The sequence below is a fragment of the Etheostoma spectabile genome, chromosome 6 (genome assembly GCF_008692095.1).
Source record: "Etheostoma spectabile isolate EspeVRDwgs_2016 chromosome 6, UIUC_Espe_1.0, whole genome shotgun sequence".
Taxonomy (NCBI): domain Eukaryota; kingdom Metazoa; phylum Chordata; class Actinopteri; order Perciformes; family Percidae; genus Etheostoma; species Etheostoma spectabile.
Window position 1 is genome coordinate 17,512,669 of NC_045738.1, and position 20,053 is coordinate 17,532,721.

General features: G+C 41.5%; 1 protein-coding gene across 4 annotated transcripts in view; it reads right to left on the reverse strand.

The window, feature by feature from the left end:
* Positions 1–2,766: 2,766 nt before the first annotated feature.
* satb1b (SATB homeobox 1b) overlaps positions 2,767–20,053 on the reverse strand; it is a 61,724-nt gene continuing 44,437 nt past the window's right edge. For 3 of the 4 annotated variants that reach the window (XM_032518579.1, XM_032518580.1, XM_032518581.1), the window contains exons 12-13: positions 7,463–7,672; positions 2,858–5,337 (exon numbers count right to left, since the gene is read on the reverse strand). In XM_032518579.1, the coding sequence (XP_032374470.1) occupies positions 4,696–5,337; positions 7,463–7,672 (852 nt within the window). In that variant the 3' untranslated portion in view covers positions 2,858–4,695. Of the gene's footprint in view, positions 5,338–7,462; positions 7,673–20,053 lie in introns of all 4 variants that reach the window. The other variant, XM_032518582.1, reaches the window with a different exon arrangement.

Here is a 20,053-nt window from a genome sequence, read left to right on the forward strand (position 1 = left end):
ACATATCAGGCACACATCAGGCACACAGTCCGTCAAAAACTGCTACGATTCTTCTCTCGTTCTTAAAAAGTTCCGGCTCTTCATCCCACACTGGGACAAATGTTCCCAACAAGCACTGATTGTTTGACCTGCTATTAGATTCCACGCGAGTTCTTCCGTTTCTTCATGTTTCATGTCATGTGATGCTAATGTGACATTGTCTACTATTTGCAGATTTTCTGGTGACTACTATATAGAATCTTAAAAAGAAAGATCCTCATGATTCTATGAAATTCTTTAACTAATTGTTGAATGTATATTATTCCGATGAGTGCTGAGAATGCTGGCTGAAGCATCACATGTGACTGAGATTATATAACCGAAAACTGTGAGCGACTGAGCCAAGTTGTGAGCCATTGCTCTCCTGGTTTGCCCAACATTTAGACACTTGGCAGTCTGGCAGAGCTACGAGTCTCAGACCACCTTTTCCAGAGTTGTTCAGAGATGTACAACACGGGCTGGGATGTCCACAAAACATGATGCTCACTTGAAATGTGGATTCATGAAGCCTAAACCCCGGTTTCTCCAGTATTCCCTCAGGTTGTCTGTGAAGTGTTAATGTGCACTGTTGATTGACATCTTCATGAGTACACTCTGGGGGTTTGCGTTCAGCGGAGCATGTATATGTTTTTAAAATATGTCCATCCTGCAGATGTGCATTTGAGCGATGAAAAAAAAAAAACGCACATCATGGGAATAACTCACACTATTTATAGGTAATACAAGTTTGGCTTAAGTATTTGATCGGTGCTGTTTTCTTTTAAATTGTCACTTCAGTACTGTGTAGTACTGTGTACTTTTTACCAGTGGTGAATGTATATACATTTACTGCAATTCTGTACTTTTTACACTTGTACTACCTTACTGCAATTGAAAGGGAAATATTGTACTTTAATACTTAACTGCATATTATTATTTGACAGCTTTAGTTATTTCCTAGATCAAGATTTCACAAACAAAACGTATGTTGAGTTTATTAAATATACATGTGATTAAACTACCCAAAAGTATGTAAAACAGTTAGAATTAGCTCCACCGTAACCAGCTACAACATTGAAATTCTACTTACACACAATGCATCAGTATTAATAATGCTATAATATAATATATAATAGTGTAATGCAAATTGTTCTGCCTTATGCTTACTTAAAGTACATTCTGCTAGTAAACTTATTACTTAAGTAAAATTTTCAATGCAGGAATTTACTTATGAAATATGTTTGTATCAGAGTATTGCTGATAACAGCCTCAACACACAATATTTTTACAAATATGAAGCAAAGCTCTACGTTTCAAAATGTCTACACCCATTATCTTTTTGTAATTGTAATGATATAAATTAATATTTCACTTCAAATGTAACTTTTTAAGGGATTATATATTATAAATGAACATCCACAGACTATTGTTGCTTACAATTAAACGCCTCCTCTGGCTGCTTAATATTTTCCAACATATACATGTGTGGAGCTTTACCCGGCAGGCCTGTGGACCAACTGGAACTCTTATGTGGAAACTGTTTCATATGCTTGACGTTGAGAATTTCTACAAATATCACATGAAAACTGAATCAGCTTGTTCTCTCCAAAAGTGGCGTACCGCGGCATAATGTGACATCATCTCTGAGTGCTTTCTGGGAAACTTATCTTGTGTAGCCTGCTAATTTTTTTTAATTCTTTTTTAAAATAAGCAACAGCATGAGAAGCCCGGGGTAACAGAGTCAGTGATTCATCAGTCACCATTCTTGTCGTAATTATGATTTCTATTTCGAAATCTGGGGAAAGTCTTTGAAGTGTGTTTGATGCCGTGGAGAGCCAGCGAACAGACTAATGGAGATGGAGTTTAGAAACTGTTGCCAGTCTTCTCTGAGCAATCACCCATGATACCCACCCATGGCGAAACTCCAGCGTTTAGCACAAAACTGGAGCTCTCTGGTTAGAGAAACAGCAGTTGTGATCCTTTTCAGCTCATCATCCACTCAAATGGAGCCATGACGGCTGCAAACTCTTTCGCAACTGTATGTGGGCAGTCGCTTGGTATTCTATAACCCCCCTTTTTTTTTAGAATTTTTAATATTATAAGAGATCATCAAGAAAAACCACCTCCAAAATCAAGTAGCGCTGTTATAAGAGAGTATTAGCCATCTGTGAGGGAAAAGCTCTTGCAAGTCTGAGGCAAATAAGACTGATCCTTATGAAAACAGTGATAATGAGGAGCATTGTGCTGGAGTTCCTGTTGTTTGTTGGTGCCTTCACCTCTGTTTGTCAGCGGGTAATTCACTTGTAGTGTCAAAATCTGGGGGAAAAAATGAAGCTGACTGATGCCTCTCTACTTTGTAAGTGTGTTTTTTCTTATATTTTTTTCCCTCCTGACACTGTAGATGCACCTTCTTGTAACACAACGACCCCACCCTCCCCCCAGAGAACACTTTTTGTACATGCATGATCTGTTTTATGTCAATTTCTTTTCCTCTCAACACACACAATGTTACACTCTGGCTTTTTTTATTCATGAAAAAAAAGAAGAAAAAAAAAGAAGAGCAGAACATCAAGGGAACGCCGGCCCAGATTGGCTGGCACACATCGCAGGGTGTTAACAGGTGAGGGTAATTTCCTAAAGGTGCAGACACCCGGGGTTCACGGCGAGGTCGGCACACCTGTGCTGTTTTCCTATCTGAACTCCCCGCAGAGGGCTTTTGCTATTACAGGTGTTCACACCTAACATTTATTTATTTCAGATCTCACAGGTGCTTCAGATACACTCAGCAGTAGCAGAGCCCAGGTACAGTCGGTTCGAGAGGAAGAGGCACGACAGAACGTTGATTTCAATTTTGTATGGTGAGCTCTGGCACAAACTTCAAGTATATTTACAATAATAAACAATCAATGATTCATAAGATGTGATATTTACAGTCATTACAAATAACGTGTTCAGTGACTGCGGCCGACCCCAGGCAGTAACTGGAGTTGATACGTCAAAGCAGTAGATTTAAAAAAACAAAAAAAAACAAAAAAAAAACAATTCACATTGTTTGGTCTTTTGTTTTTCAGAGGAGAAAAGCCCACTCCGGTGTCAAAAGAGTCCGGTCAAGTTAATGCCAAGAAATCTGTGGTACAATACAAACAGTTTAATTGTGTAATTAACAATCATTAAACACTTCTAGTTAGAACATTTCTGCAGGAAGGAACCGAGAAACACTTATAAAACAGTCAGTCGTAACAAAATAACTGGTGTTCTCATTGAAATAAACTCATAAAAAAGAAACACTTTTATACAGAATATTTATACAGGAATAGCTTTTTGAATTGGATTGTTAACCAAAGGAAGACACATCGCAGACATCGATTTTCACACAGATTGCATATGTTTTTCTCTCTAAGTTGTTCTATAGGTTAGTCATTTTACCTAAGCTTATTTGCATGATAGTAAAAATTGCATACAACATTAATTGTGAAGCTTGTAGCATGAGTTGCTTGACATACAGCACTTTTTATAGGCAACCTTTAAAGCACATTTCTCCATTTAAAACGTTTAAGACACTTTTTGTTTTTACTGCCCATCGAAATCACATTTATAAATAGAAAAAAGATCGGTGGAATTAATGAAAAAAAAGCTTGATGTAACATAAATTTAAAAAAAAGAAAGAAAAAGTAATTACATTAGAAACACTGCATGAACTGCAAATAAATAATGTCGGACAACATAAACATGGTTTAATTCACATTTCTAACTGTGTGGCAATTCAGAGAGTTACAGTGACAAAGGTTTTGCAAAATAATCTAAAATCGGCAGTGCCGTATAGTACAAGGCATTTGTTGGCATAGTTTCTTTAAGACTGTTATTTTTTTTTATTTTTTTACAGTTACAATATAATGTCTATATATATATATTTATATTTCCTCCCTAACAAATAATATGTAAAGACTGAGCTGTTCTTGGGAGATTCCCCTGGGCTGGGTGATCGCGTTCCAGAGTTTGGAGTGATCTATAATCACATTATTAAAAGAATAACTAATCTGCCAGCAGGCTCCAGACTACCTCATAATTAAGGCCTTGTCAACCCCTTGGTCCTAGATTTCATTTTCTATTTGTTCTTTTTTTTTTTTTGTATCCAGTTAAACATCACATAACGTACAACCTATCAAAGTCCTGGCAAACTCCAGGGGGACTTTTTTCTTTTTAAATATAATCAGTAGCTCAAAAAGATAAAGTAAGTCATGTGTAAAACAACAGACATAGAGTGCAGTCAGCAAATATCCACGGCAACATACTTAGAATAATTTTTTGTGCAGATTATTTAAATGATGCGTCAGTCTTTACAGTGAATAATACAAGTTTTACAAAATCCAAAAAGTAGTACTTGGGTCTGAAATGGGCTCTTCAGTGTGTGAACACTCACTTCACATAGCCTGTCAGTCTGCAACTTTAAATAATATATATATATATATATAATAATATATATATATATATATATATATATATATAAACACTCCCATAGAGTCCAGACACTGTCCGATTAAAAACACTACTTTTCTTTATTGCAGTGTGGTGGTTCTGTGTCGGCCAGAGCGTTACATTTAGCACAGTCATCAGTCTGTGTGTGCACAGGAAAACTCTGAGTACATGTTCAGTCAAGCGGCGGGGGGGGGGGGAGTCCTACTCCTTGGCCTCGTGCTCAGACTCGGACTGGGCCTCTGCGCCTCGGGCCAGGTGCTCTTCCATCTTGATGGAGAAGATGGTGCTGTTGGTCTGCGTGCTGTCGTCCAGCTCTTTCAGCAGCTCTGCACTCTCCCTGAAGTCCGTCAGCTCCTCCTCAAAGGCTGGGCTGCTGCTGCTGCTGCCGCCGCTGCTGCTTGTGTTGGTGTTGGTGGTTGCCGCGTTGCTGCTGTTTTTGTTGTTGTTACTGGGCTCCTTGGGCGCCTTGGCTGGGTGATTGATGTAAAAGCGTTGGCTCTGGAAGAACTTGATGATGGTGAGCTTGGGCAGGTCCAGCTGGGCCGATAGGGTGTGGATGGCCTCCTCGTCGGGGTACAGGCCTACGTCCTGGATGAAGCTCTGCAGGATGCCCAGCGCCTCCAGGGAGATCTTCCCTCCGCAGGTGCGGGACTTGATGCTCCCTCCGCGGCTGCTCTCGTCCTCCGTCTCGGCCGGGGAAGCGGTGGAAGGCTGGCGAGGCGGCAACCGGGGGCCGGTGCAGGGCTGCAGTTGCTGCAAGGGCTGCTGGGATAAAAGGGGTTGGGAAGGGTGCTGGAGGGACAGGGAGGGCGGGTGTTGCTGATGTGAATGGGGTGGCTGAGGCTGCAGTGGGAAAAAAAGGGGAAGAGAAAGGAGAAAGGGAATGTTATCAGTGAACACTTATCGGCGCCTTAATAAGGCCTTTCATTAAAATCAATTGAGTTGTGAGGAAAAATGGGCCCGCTGTGTATAGAACAGGCACTTGGTTGAAGGAATTTTCCATGTAATATCTCATTGAATGTAATCAGTTCTGCAGATATGACTTTTTCTTTTTTGGTATTGTGAGATTGTGTCTCTCATTGTGGGGGTTGACACACACACACACACGCACACACACACACACACACACACACACACACACATACACTCACTCACTCAAGAGACACACTCAGCCCTACACACAGTGGGAAACTGGCCTCTCTGTTATGGCCTCTGCTGCTTATCAGGCTCTATTGCCAGGCAGTGATAAACAAGCTCCCTGTGCACAATTCACGTTGCGATGGTCTGGCTGATTTGCCGCAGTGTGAGAATGCTATCGATGGCTTTCACTCGGCCGTCAGAATCCCGTTAGTGTAAACACATGACACATTACTCGTAAAATGTCTCATTGTGTGGTTGGAGAGGGAGTGAGTGGGCAACTCGTGGTCCCTATTGACCCCGCAAAATGGGTGCTCTTTTATTTTCATTTCTGAGTCAGACACTGTAGAATAGGTGTTTCATAATGAAGTTTGCAAAACAGCACTTTGCAGGGACTCTGTTTGCCAGCTGCATAAATGCACCCAAAGATGTGATTTTACTGTACCAATATACTGAGCTATGATAGTTCTTGTTGAGCAAATGGGAGCTAATTTGGCTAATGTATCGTGTTAGTGAAGGACCGGCACAAAATATTTAAACACTAGTCTCTTATGGTCGTGTAAAACTGCACTATTAAATCAGAAATAATCTTATTTTATCAATCTACAACCATTTTGGTTCACATGCAAAGTATGCCCAAAATTCCCTCATTCCATAACTGCTGCTGAAACTGATTTGTAAAAGAAATCCCATTACCTTATTTATATCCAGTAAATGGCAGCCTTTGTGAAACACTGGCCATGTTTCCAAGTAACCAAATAACTAATCAACCGCTCAGCTGTGGCTCAGACTTTTAATAGAAGTATTATTGTACTTCATTAAGAGATTTCGACCGTTAACCGAGCCCGTCTGATATTTTCCATTTATCTGCCAGATGTCTTTTATAAAGAAACTCTCTTAAATAAGTTCGGGCTAATGATCTATTCAAAAACGGTGTTCGCTGAAAAGCAGCAACTTTTAATTGTTGCTGTTTCTAATTATCAAACTCCTAAGTGTTGTTTATTAAGAATTCCTGAAAGATTAGTTTAGATGAAATAAACTGGGGGACATCATGTTTTTAACTTATTTGTTTTGGATATAGAACTTCAGTAGTAGGAAAACTCATACAAATACAGTAAGACTGATGGATTTATCATTTGGTCTGTAAAAGGTCAGATAATAAGGGGAATATTGCTGGTCATAATTGACAACCTGAAATTGCTTGTTTTTTTCTGATCACGTCTAAAACCCCAAAACATATTCAGTTTACAGTTCCGCCAGACAAAGTAGCAAGAAAGTAGCAAATCTGAATGTTTGGCATTCTTTCTCGAAAAAAAACAAACAGATTTCAGTGATTAGCCTAATTGATTGTCAAAACAGTCGACAAATTACTTTCTGATGATCAATTAATCGAGTCTGAGTAACAGAGAAGGGGTCTGAGTTTACAGTACATTATCACTAGTAAAACCTTGTATGTGCTGGTGTGGGTGTGTGTGTATCCATGCATGTATGTGTGCCTCCTACATGTAAAGTGTGTGAAAAATAATTTTATTTAATAAACATTTGTCATTTATTCATATTTTATGTTTAATTGCATCTGCATTTGTACATGTTTTTATTTCTTATTACAAACTTGTCAACAGTGTTATGTCATTTCATTTCTACCAGTGCATCCAGTTTTTTAAGTGACGACCGACGGATATAGCAGGACATTTGTTTAAACCAGCTTGAAAATGCAAATGAGGGTTGAGGCAATACTCTCTCTCACACACACACACACACACACACACACACACACACACACACACACACACACACACACACACACACACACAGTCACTCACTCACTCACCTGTGGCTGCTCTGTGGAGATGTGCATTAAGTGCATGGGCCGCTCGTTGTGATGCTGCTGCTGCCCGGCGCTGCTCTCCTGCTCGTAGATGGCGTCGCGTTCGACCTGGCAGAGGCTCAGGAAGCGGCGGATCATGGAGAGGTTCTCCCAGAGCGTCCTGTTCTCCGGAGAGGGATCCTCCTTCCAACGCAGCAGCTCACAGAGCCAACCCTGAAGGGAGGATCAGAGGGAGGCACAGGGAGGGAAAGGTCAGTAAAGCATGGTCTGTAGGCTCAAATGTGAGCACAGGTCACATATTGTATTATGAATCTCTTTGAGTGTCCATATTAATGTTAGGCCCAAGCGTATGGAAACTGTTTACATGGTCACCACGTTTTACAGTGCTTTACCTAATAGGAGAACAAGATAATTAAATATATATTTTTCTGGTGTTTAAATAAAAATGAGTAACAGAAAAACGCCAACATGTTTTTAGGAAAGCATTAAAGTACCAATATTAAAAAAAGATCCAATGTTACACCATTCCAAAGGATTTAAGTAATTCCAATGAAAAGATTTTGCAAAAACACTTTCCAGTAAAATAAATCAAAGTCAAAGACAAAATACAAAGACAACATCCTATTGTTTTTCGGTAGCTGCACCTGCAGTTAATACGTTCTTTCTGCCGCAGCTGAAGATGAAGATGTGAATTAGCCAAGGTCAAGCAACACAGCAGGACGGAACAATTTAACGTGACGAGAAACACACACTCGCATATTGAGCAGCACCCATGGGAGGAAGCAAGTGACTCCCATGTTTGAAACACTCCAGCAGAGGGCCATGAAAGACAGAGCTGAGGAGCTGTATGGGACGATTACAATCCAAAAGGCTTTATTTCCTCAATAAAATGGGTGCACAATGTGTCTGAACTTGATCAGTGAAAGATTCAATAGGAGACTGACACGTTACTGAAAGTGCAGGACAGAAGGGCTCTGCAGGAGGTGACTGACGTGGTCTCCCAGCATCGGACGTGATGACCTAAACCTCAGCAGGCCAGTGTGTGTGAGTAAGAGTGAAGGGAACTAACACTCTGTAGTACTGTGTGGGAAGGCGAAGAGGACTGGGGGGGAGGGGGGCGGGGGCATGGCATGACGCTACAAGAGAGCTGTAAAGGGACAAAAGTGGATGAAGAAGGAGGGACGGCCGGGGAGTGAAACCAGCGAGGAAGAAACACAGCGTCAAAGAGAAGCAGCGAGGTGTGAGTGTGTGCTACTCGCTCTGCCGGGTAGTCTGTCCTGGCACCGTGTCAGAGAGGCGCTGTAATCTCCCGGCCAGTGCGCGGCAGCACCTTTCATTTCCACAGGATTACACCGCGCTGCTGGTCCGCACACAGACACACACACAAACACTCATACACACAGAGGGCAGAGCCACGCCGCCACACTGCATGCAAGAGATAACTCAGCAGTTTGGTTGTCCCCTGTTCCAACTCCTCCCATAAGCCACATCAAACCCAGGAGGGGTTTTGGAGGAAGCTGAGAGGGGGAGAAAGAGAGAAGAGAGACATAAAGAGAGAGAGAGAGGGAGAGGGAGGAGAGTGGGTAGAGGGGGCCATAAAGCCTACGTGCCCACCTTGTTCCTTTGCCACGTTTATTGTTGCGTTTTTAATTTGCATGCAGAGGGATTTGGACGGCGCTCCAGTTGGGCTGTCTGTGGTTTCAGCTGATTCGGTAGTGAGGGAGAACACACACACAGACACACACACACACACGACTCATAAACACACAAAGAGACGCACACAAACCACCACACACCATCTTGTCAAAGCCAGAGAAACTGTACCCCGGCCCAACGATGGAGTAATCCAACTCAAACACTCCCAAAACCAGCAGGATTAAACCCAAGGTAGCAGAGCCAATCAAACAAAGGCACGACGTGAACTCTATCCCAATGCCAGGAAGTCCATTTTGATGAAATAAAGTACAGATACTTTATTAGTTCACAAGTGTGAATGTTCGTTTGTGTGGCTTTTAATTTTTCGTTTTGCTGCCTTTAGTTCTACAGTTTTTCAGCTGACGTTCATCACACGAACATTTGCTAAACGTTTTTCATGTGATGTACGTCAAACAGCAGTTAGCTCCCGGCCAGTACAGTGGACAGCGGACAGTCAGCATTTTCCATGGCAGTTTCAAGAGCTTTGTTTGTGTTTGTCTAATTGCATTGCTTCCACAGGCCAGGCAGAGGCAGCGGGGATAAAGAGAGGAAAGAGAGATGGTGAGAAATAGAAAGAGGGAGAGTGAAGTTAGCAATTTGACTCCCTTGTTGTCAGTAAACTGGCAGTAAAGAAAAAAAAAACATAGATATTGTAAATGGCATAAAACGTATTCCTACTACAATGTAAAGTAGCGTGGAATATATCTGAAGTACTTATATACAGGGTCCACCAGCCCAATGCTGGTAAAATATGCAAGAGGCTGGTAGCTTTGCTTCACTAACCAGCCAAAAAAAACATTTGGTAATCTATTGAGTAGCTGGTAACATTTTAACATTCACTTGGCATTTGGCTGGTGGACGAAAAAGTTAATTTTGAACCCTGCATATAAATCAATATTCTTTCCAAAGAATTACTATACTAACAAGAATTCATGTTCAACATAACCATACTGTTGCAAATCCATTTTCCCCTTTATTATTTAATGTAATTTGTTGTGCCTCTCCACCGCAGCTGACAAGCACCAACCGCTCTTGATTGGATCATGGAACTTACTGCCCCTGCCGCTAAAGTGTTCCAACACAGTCCAGAAAACAAAAATCTAGGGCTCTTCAATCCAGTGTACTCTGTGTTTTGTTGAAGATCATTAAGGGCACTCTATAAATAAACAGAACAGGTAGTTCAGAACAAGCCCAGTTGTCGGCCAACACAGAATACACTCTCACTTTATTTCACAACGACTCGTGTTCAGTCAAGAAATGTGATCATCTCACAGTTTAACCATCCAGGCCACAAAGTACCGCAAGGACAGGAACCAGACTGGTGATAAGAACGTCTATGACTGATGAGACGGATAACTATCACTGACAGAAAACCCACAGTATTAACGGAATTTTTGATTTAGATAAGACTTGGATAGGATGGTTAAGTCTCGCACTCAGGGTCCAAAATTAACTTTTCGCCCTATCTGCCAATGGCTTGTAAACTGAAACAAAATCTAACCTCAACATTATATATATATATATATATATATATATATATATATATATATATATACACACAAAGAGAGAGCCTCTGTATGTGGGTGAATGCTCTACCAGATGAGCTACCCAAGGGAATAAAAAACTACTTTTTAACCATCCATAAAACTGTATAAGATACATAATGATTTTTGTTTTCGTGGTCTTTAATTAATTCTATTTTTATAAGAGGAGTTCTGACCACAAATAAGCAGGTCCAACTTGTTGAGTACCTGCGGTATATGCAGCTCACGCTGACGTTGCTTTCCCAAAAAAGTCAATGTCTCCTCATCCGTCTGGCATTATCTGTGAAGCGCCACTTCATGGGAAATTTTCCTTTAACTTACTTCTACCGTGCTTTTCATTTTTCCTTTTACGTTGATCAATTCCATCATATGTTGCATGCCGCCACCAGTGTGCATAAACATAAAGTGTCGACTCAACGGGTTTAGTAGGAGTGAAGTAGGCCTATTTCAACAACCCGACAATACAGACTGGCTTCATGTATTGTATCAACGCAGACTTTTACTCTTTTTACATTTGTCGAGTGCTAATTTTGGACCCTGGTCACACTTCTCATCAATCATCACTACAAAACCACATGCAGACATTTCCAGAAAACCATGTGAGACAAGCAGATAACCCAGCCCAGAACAGCAGACAGCGATAGTAAATGCGTCTCTGGTTAAGAAGTAAATGGTGGACTCGGATTGGCCAGGATTCTCATGTTGCTCTGTGTCTGCTGGGTGATAAAGATAAAACAAGCGTTTGCTATCATGTTAGCTGTAACAACTTCATTAGTTTGTGAAATTACTTTGAACTCTGTTTGTTCAAGTGGTGAGATGCATCTTAAGATGTAATTTTTTTTTTTTCTCCGGAGTCCTTTACCACAAGATTTAATCTAGGGTGGAAAAAGCCTCTCAAACACGATTTAGACTAGTGCTGACAGTATTAGTCTATTGATAAATGGTCAATCTTCAACTATTTTGAGTCATTAATTAGAAAAAAAAATGACAAACATTAGCTGGTTCAAGCTTCTCAAAGGTAAAGATTTACTGCTGGACTTTTGGTCAGGGAAAACAAGGAATTAAAAAAAAAAGAAAAAAAACATTTTACACTCTCTTTTTGTTTGACATTTTACAAACAAAAAAACTAACCAATTAGTCAAGAAAAAAATGTCCAGATTAATTGATGGGTAGAAATCACATTTGCTACACATTCAGACATTTCTACCAGAAACGCATGCTGATAAGGTTTTCAGTTGACTTACTGATGTAAACCAATGCATTACAACCAACCTAAATTACTTATGAAATCACAGAGTGAGTAGTGAACTGGAAAGACTTGTTTTGATGCTAAATACATCTCTCAGTTGAAGTCACAGATGCTGCAAACAGGTTCATCGGAGCAATAAGTACTGACAGGCAAAGGATTATCTTGCTATGTTGGCACACACCTGCGACAATATTGCACAATAATCCGATGCCTCTAGGTCATCGTTGCTAAATTATTAATTAGTTTCGAACAACAGGACTGGCAATCAAGAACCACCAGGCTTTTCTTGTTTTACAGCAGACACAGATCTGACCAGAGGCTAATGGCACTCTGGGGTCATAAGGTGCCAAATTAAAAGAGTAATAAACTCTTCAGCAGGCCATTGTATGGTCCTGATATAAATAGCAACCGGGTGTTCTGATAAAAATATTTTCTTCCCAACACAATAGTTGAATTCATGCGCGAGATTCACCCAGCTATGCAATGCGGTACACCGTGTATGTGAGTGCTGCAGTCACAAGCTGCCAATAAGCGCATAGGCCTGCTCTGTCAGAGAACAGCATGGTATTCACCGCCCAACCCATCCACCCATTCACCACCAAACTACCACTGCAAACACACCCAGCATGGAAGCTCAGAGAAATGCTGATGAGCAACTGGCTTTGCTGTGAGACAGGGTCAGACAGACAGACAGACAGACAGACATAGGGGTCTGTCACAAGGTCTGGCCAACACCTTCCCTCTAATCCCATTTGCTTGTTATCAGCCCCATCAGGCTGACCTCGGCCACTGCACAAATAAATAAATAAAATAAGCCAACAGATGTCCATCAATTTGCCATTTGATTTTTTTACCTCGGATTACTGCGTGACCAAAAATCATGCCTCAGTTTCAACCCCAGATATTGACTATGAGAGTATTTTGAGAAGCATTTGGACAAAAAAGGCAAAAGGCCAAGAGGACACATCAAATCAATGAAGGAGAAAAAAAAATCTCAGATGAATTGATTGTGGCCATTGTTGTGGCTGGCGGGTTGGAGGACAGGACTGTTTCGAAGGCAGCAGACAAACCTCTTCTGTGTCTGAACAAGGGAGGGAGCTAAAAGTAGGGGGAAGACAATGCATTATTGTCTTTCCTCCTCCTTGAACCTGGCAGAGACCCAACACTGGCAGACAACACTATGCAGATAAATGCAGCCGATAACACGTTCCTCTTCCCTGAGCAAGCCAAACTGGCGGTTGCACGTGCACGTTCACCCCACAAGGTAACGTGTGCTGTGTTGTAAAAACATTAGGCCATGGTGGACCGCCCATCTGCTGACGACGATGGGAGCGTTGAAACGTTCCTGATGCTAGGGCATATGTGAATCTCCCGCAACAATAAGCAATAATTGACTTCAAATTCAGGTCCAGATTTTTTTTTTTTTTTCAATTTCTTTTTTGGGGGGGGGGGTTGGGGATTTATATGCAAATAGAACAGCTCTGAGTGACTGTACAAATTATTGTTGGCATACTGTGAGGAAGATATCACAATGGATATGGGGTTATTGGCCTTATTTGAACTGCAATGGAAATTGGAAGGACAGCAATGATGCTGATGGTGCTTAAAAATATAGTTAAAAAAAACATTGTATCCTTTCAGATCAACTGAAACATCCTATTTATGTGTCTGTTAGTGTCTTTATTAAATTTCGTATTTAATGTGTACACAGCCAGTGACAGTTGCTCAATATAGTGTGCAACAATTGCTGTAAACACTGTATGTGACAGGGATAACATCAGCATTAACAACATACACATAATTTAAGTGCTGTTTGTCTCATCAGATGATGGATCAGGTGAGCAAAGGCCCAAACTCTTAAAAGAAAAAGTCTATTTAGTCCTTTAATGGAGTGTTAATCCAAATTGATGCTCCTCTGATGAGGTGTTCTGGTGATCCCACCATCAAGACTTCAAGCCAAAGGAAATAATTCATGGTTCAACATAGGATTTAACTTGTTGATTATCGTAGGACCACTGCAACACTAGATGAATAACAATGTTTATGTTGGGTGTTCATTATATACCCAAAGCAATTGTTTTTATAATCTTTCACTGTCTATGTGATGGTGAGATGGTCATAGGGAAAATGACTGCTAGTAAGATCCTAACATACAAATTTGCTATTAGCCTAAGGAAAAGAGAAAATTGTTGAGCTTTGCATTCAGTATATACCCAAAGTAATTGTGTTTTTAAATTCATTCAATCACTGGCAGTGAATAGGTTTGCCCTGGTACTGGCCTGAGCCTTTTTTCAACATGCTCCAGGCCCTCTCTATGTAGTCTCCATGTCCTGATGGAAAGTACAATTTTAAACCATGTCTATGGAACATCTAAAACAGCTCAATTCAGAGGCATAAATCCACCTTTACTCAACCCATTCATCCTGCGAATTCAAACCAGAGACCCACTGGTCACGAGCTCACCCCCTAACCATTTCCATTGTCAAATACATGAGGGGACGTCAACAACAACGGTAAAGAAAAAATGAACTAAGGTATGAGAACGTTAAATAGTTCACATGTAAAAATTTCTTACAAATAAAGAACATGAACATGTTTCTAAAAATATACCACTTTGTTAAGACTAAATCTAGGGCTGGTCACGTAATGTTATCATACAGGTGAATTTATTGTTAAGCCACATTTTTATTCACCTCTGTATCATTTTTCATAACTTCGCCATCTGAGTCCAGTATTCATAAGGAGGCATACTACAAAACAGATCAAACGGACATCCTCTTTGAAATGACAGATGCCCTAAGGATGGTTGGATTTGTGACCGCAGTAATGGATGATGAAATTTCCTAGTTCTCATTTGTACCAATCATGAAGCTGCTTTTCTCGTAAGGAAATCGTTTGAGGATTAAAAAACTGAGTCATCTTAAATCATTTGAAACATGCCTTTAAAAAATATTCTTTTTATTATTAAATCACGTTGATATGACTCTGATGTCTTGTCAGAGTGGATACTTTCCAGATTCCGATTGCCAGATTGTGTCACTATCTTCTTTTGTGAGGATGTCAGTGGCTGAGCTTTTGGAGAGAAATGTGCCAGTCTGAATCATACATGCCAAACAATTAATCTCTATTCGAGCCACGACATGGAAAAGTCTTAGCCAAACAGTGAACATTTTCTGAAGAGGGGTCCTGACCTCTCCAGATACAATAAGCGAGTCGACAACAATAACAGACTGACAGCTAACACGACACACATTGTGGAGGCAAGGCATGACTGTGCAGGAAATGGCCCTCTCTGTGTCAGCACTTGCTCCCAGAAACAATACCAACCAGTTGTTTGAGGCTTTATGTCATGGCTGCCGAACCAATAAAGTGAGCGGGGAATTTTCGTGCAACCAAATAGAGGCAGATGGAGCATAAAGAATAACCAAAGGCAAATGACCAGTCCATGGAAAATGGAGCACATTAAACATCTGTGTGGTTACAGCAGGGTTGTTTTTTTTTTTTTTACTGCACGTTTTGTTCTTTTTCAGCAAACTTCTTCACACACAACTGCACACAGCATAGTAACAATAGTGGGAGTTCCCCGGTGCAACTGTGGTCTACTTGTGTGGGGTTCTCAGCAGGATAAGTGCTTTGCTCAAGAACAGCAGTAGAGACAAGAGAACATTTCTAATTTGAATATCTACAAATTAGCTTTAATATGTTCAGTATTTGTCCACAGTACTAAATAACAAACTAATAATTTACAGGCAACAGACCTGATATAGACATAACTGTATATGCACTTCTCTTAACAGCACTTTTTTTTGTCATATTTTACCTTATACCTTACCTATTCTATCTTAATGTGCAAGTATGTGAGTATGTGTTTGAGCAGAGTGAAAGGAAACAGTTTTTTTATGAGACAGAACATTTTGTTGTATGTAAGCACAATGACAATAAAGGCCTTCATTCATTCATTATCTCAGAAGAACGTAAAAAAAAAAATCCCTTTAAATATCAGTCCATATCACATTTAGTGAAATTGTTTTCTCTTTATGAGTACAAAATGGCAGAGAATTGAGTCACTGTTGATGCTACAGTACATGTGCCTCTTTGTATCAAATATTAGTATTGCTGAAATTGCACCGTAATCTAGTTTAGCCTGGTGGTGGGCTGATATTTGGGTGGCAGCACTGTCTGCACAGCTATCCTGAATGTTCAAACACTGTTCTCCCACCACAAATTTACCTCCTGTTTATAATCTTTTCTGTTCAATACTGCTAAAGCAGATGGAGTATGAATGCACAGAAGACAACAAACACACTGAAGATGAGCTTGAGACAACAACGGCAGCAACATTACGGACACAGAAAGCACCTACATGCAGTCCGATTCCCTCAATTATAAGAGCTTGATTGAGATTTAATTCAAAGCTGGGGTCTAATTGCTAATATCAAAGCATAATTAAGGTGATAAATCATGACTGATCTTATTGAATTAGGGATTGAAATAACAAAGAACCTGCAAATTGTCTATGTCAGCTAAATAAGTGTCCTTAATTGGCATACAAGTTTGCTTCAGCTACTAATGAAACTGAACAAATTTTCACCCCCAAAAAGTGTCCTGAAATAGAAGTCTTCATATGCAGCACTGTGGCTGTGTGTCTTGTTCAACTTGGAAATTAATCTTGAACTTAAAATAGAGTACTTTTACAAGTGGCAACAAAGTAAACAGAAAATCTCAAATGTCTCTCTGTGCGTGGCTGAAAAGGCAAATCATATATCAGGCTCAATTTATATATGTATATTTTCAAAAATAGTGACTGAAGAATAGGATGTGGAAAGAGTGATGAGGATGGAGAGTCAGTTACCCTCAGAGAGAGAGAGAGAGAGAGAGAGAGAGAGAGAGAGAGAGAGAGAGAGAGAGAAAGAGAGAAAGAGCAAGATAAGGACGGAGAAAGGAGATGGTGAAAGATGGTGTGTGATCAAATAATGCCAGCAAAACCAAGTGCACACAAGCACCAACATGAGCACATGGATAGGTCCTAATGTCTCCCCATGCAATTCCCCCACACTCAGTCACACACACTCCTGTATGCACACACACTCGCACGCTCAAACACTCTCCCTCTCTCAGACTGCATCTGCCGGAGCTAGTGGCTGTAGTTAAATTGAAATATTTCCCGGCGTGTGTCAGAAGCATGCAGAATGATAATTATGACAGATCTGATTAGGCGGGCCGAGTCGGGCGGCTCCGGGCTGCAGGTGCGACCTTGTGCATTCCTGAGTGTGTAAATAAAATTAATTACAAGCGTAGGGGGCGCGCAGCGCGTGACATCAGCACGCACAGGGGGGACTCCCACGGGGGGCACCCTAATGGAATATTTTCCCCGAGTCTAATAATACAGTTGGTATTGACTTGAGGTAATTAGGGGGATCATTAAAGCGTTTTTCCCGGCGTATTTGCCTGCCTGATCAGATTAGTGAGAATGGGCCTCAGAACAAGCCCTGTGTGGTCTGTCAGGAGAAGTGGAAACAGTGGGAGAGGGTTAGCTAGCAAGCATTTGCAGGAAAGAAAGAGCTCACAAAATACTGTGCCTGTCACAGTACAAGGGTAGCATTTGCTAACAAGCAGGAAAAGGTTAAGGACTAGTAAGGTTTGGCATGTGGCTAACAGGTTGAGCACTGGTTAGGCCTTGAAAACATTTAATAGAGAGAGAGCTAGGGAACAATTAGCAAAGTGCTAGCTCAGTTTACTTGTTAACTGGCTAACACCTGCTCCACAGTGGGAAACATTTGTCTTATAATAATGCACTAGAGGTGATGAAGAGACAATTTGGAGTCCTGACTGTGGGGGCAGATTCCTAGTTTGGACTGCACTGAGGAGGCAGGCGAGGAGGAGGGAGTGGGCTATGCATTTGGAGACAGATGGGGTGAGAGGTGGCATGTAAGGCGTAAGTGAGAGAGATGGCAGGAGAGACACAAAGTGCTCCGGGCATGCTCAGTGAGACCCACCGGCTCCTGCTAAGATGAGGAGGGTTCGATGAAACAGTCAGTGGAGAGAAAACAGGCTGGTGGGAATTCCACTGTCCATTAAACAATAAGAGAAAGGCTCATTTCAGAGGGAGGGGAAGACTTACCGTTTGCGAGATAATTCATTCGCTAAATTAATTATTGAGACAGCTGGGTCTCCAGTTCAAGAAATTGTGTCTTTAATAATAGAGAGGATCTGGCCTAGCCTGTTTCCCATGGCAACCTAATAACCAAGCAGGCACAGGAGATAAATAAATAAATCAATTAATAAACAGTCACGGCTCTTTTAGATCCCTAAGGGTTGTGATATGCTTGCTCTGATCTGCCTAATTTGAGGGAGAGAGGGGTGTGGAGAACTGTGAGTCCACAAAATTAGTCCACAAAAATAAGATATTGTGATGCCTGCCCTGCCATCGCACAGAAAGTACAACTTTTCTGCAGCAAAATTTCACTATGCCGCTCCAACACATAGCCCCTAGCAGTTCCTTATATTAAAAAGTAACAGATTGACATCTTCACTCTGTCAATTTTATTATCCAAGGATGTCTTTTAATGCCATTTGTGCACAAATCTTCATGCAAAACGTGACTTCTAACACACTGACCCCAAGTGGCTTCTCGGTAACAGACACACCTCTGAACGGTCACAATCCAGAAACAGACACCCAAAAGGTCAGCCATCTGCCCCTCTTGCTAAGCAGCCATTGGATGGAGCGGAGTGATAGAAGTGGTGTGTGTCATATGTGTGTGTGTGTGTGTGTCATTGGTCTGGTCTGGTTGGATGGGTCATGTGCTAAATATCTGAGATTAAAGCTAAGAGAAGCGTTCAAGTCCCAATGAAACATGTACAACCACTAAGCGGATTCCACCCGTAACAGGAAATTAGTCATTTTCCAAACATGAAGGAAGCAGTTCCAGTTATCCTGTCACCCTCCCTTCCTACTCATATCAGTGTCCCCACCCGCCCCCGCCCACCTCCACCCACTCCCCCACCTCTCCAGACCAACAAGGCACCCCCCCTCCACTCCAGGGACTGCCGTGCCAGGCGGGTGCGGGGCGGCAGATGGCATACACCAACCTTCCCCCTCGCTCTCCCCCCTACTGCACCAGCCCCCCTGCCCGGCCCCCCCGGTGGCACAGCGGCAGACCAGATCAGTGCCATTCTGTCTCATTAGAGCCTGGGTAATTAGCGTAGCCTCTTCCAGGGGAGAATGAGCGAGTGAGAGAGAGAGAAAGAGAGATGGGGAGAGGGTGTTGACTGCGTTCTGTACTCTTCTGGTCATTGAGGAGTCGGAGGGCTTTGAGCCCCGTGGTGAGCAGGGCTCCCAGGGTGCTTGTTTTATGACAGAAGGGACTCTGATTCTATCCGTTGCGCAATTTACTCTCAGGAAGTGTCAGAGATGTTTAGACATAAAAATTGTGTCAAAGGAATGCCCCCAACCCGCTGCCGCCCCACCCTCAGCTAACCTCCCATCGCTCAACTGAACATTAGCCACCCTCTCTGCCAGGCTAGCCAACACAGCAAGCCTCCCTAGTTAATGTGAATGAAAACAAAGCATAGTAGCTTGCTAGATAGCGCTCTAGCCCTACTGAGCCAGTTTACAATGTTGACATCAACTCCAGGCTATCGAAACCATAACTTGCACCTTCTAAACTTCACCGGCTAAAACAAAATGGGCCGTTTGGCGAACGTGGCAGTGTCATCCCTGGATTTGAACCAGCAACACACAGTTATTTTCTCCGAGTTTGACATCTCCTAAAGTTAAATGGAGATGGAACATTTTTGGAGCATTCAATCAGTTTGAGTCATTGAGGAATGGATCATGAATAATGATTCTGATTTTATCAAAGACTAAATGTAATATCTGTCCTAATAAATCAGAATTGCTACATGGATTACTTATTAAAAAAATGTAAGGCCAAACTTGAAGTGAAATGTCGACCATTGATCTGATAATGTAATATGGCTTGGGTTTAGATTCAATGCTCTATAGTTACCACTCTGAATTTGTGGCAGTCAAAGAGTGATTGAAATGCAACATTGAATATGTGTGTGTGTGTGTGTGTGTGTGTGTGTGTGTGTGTGTGTGTGT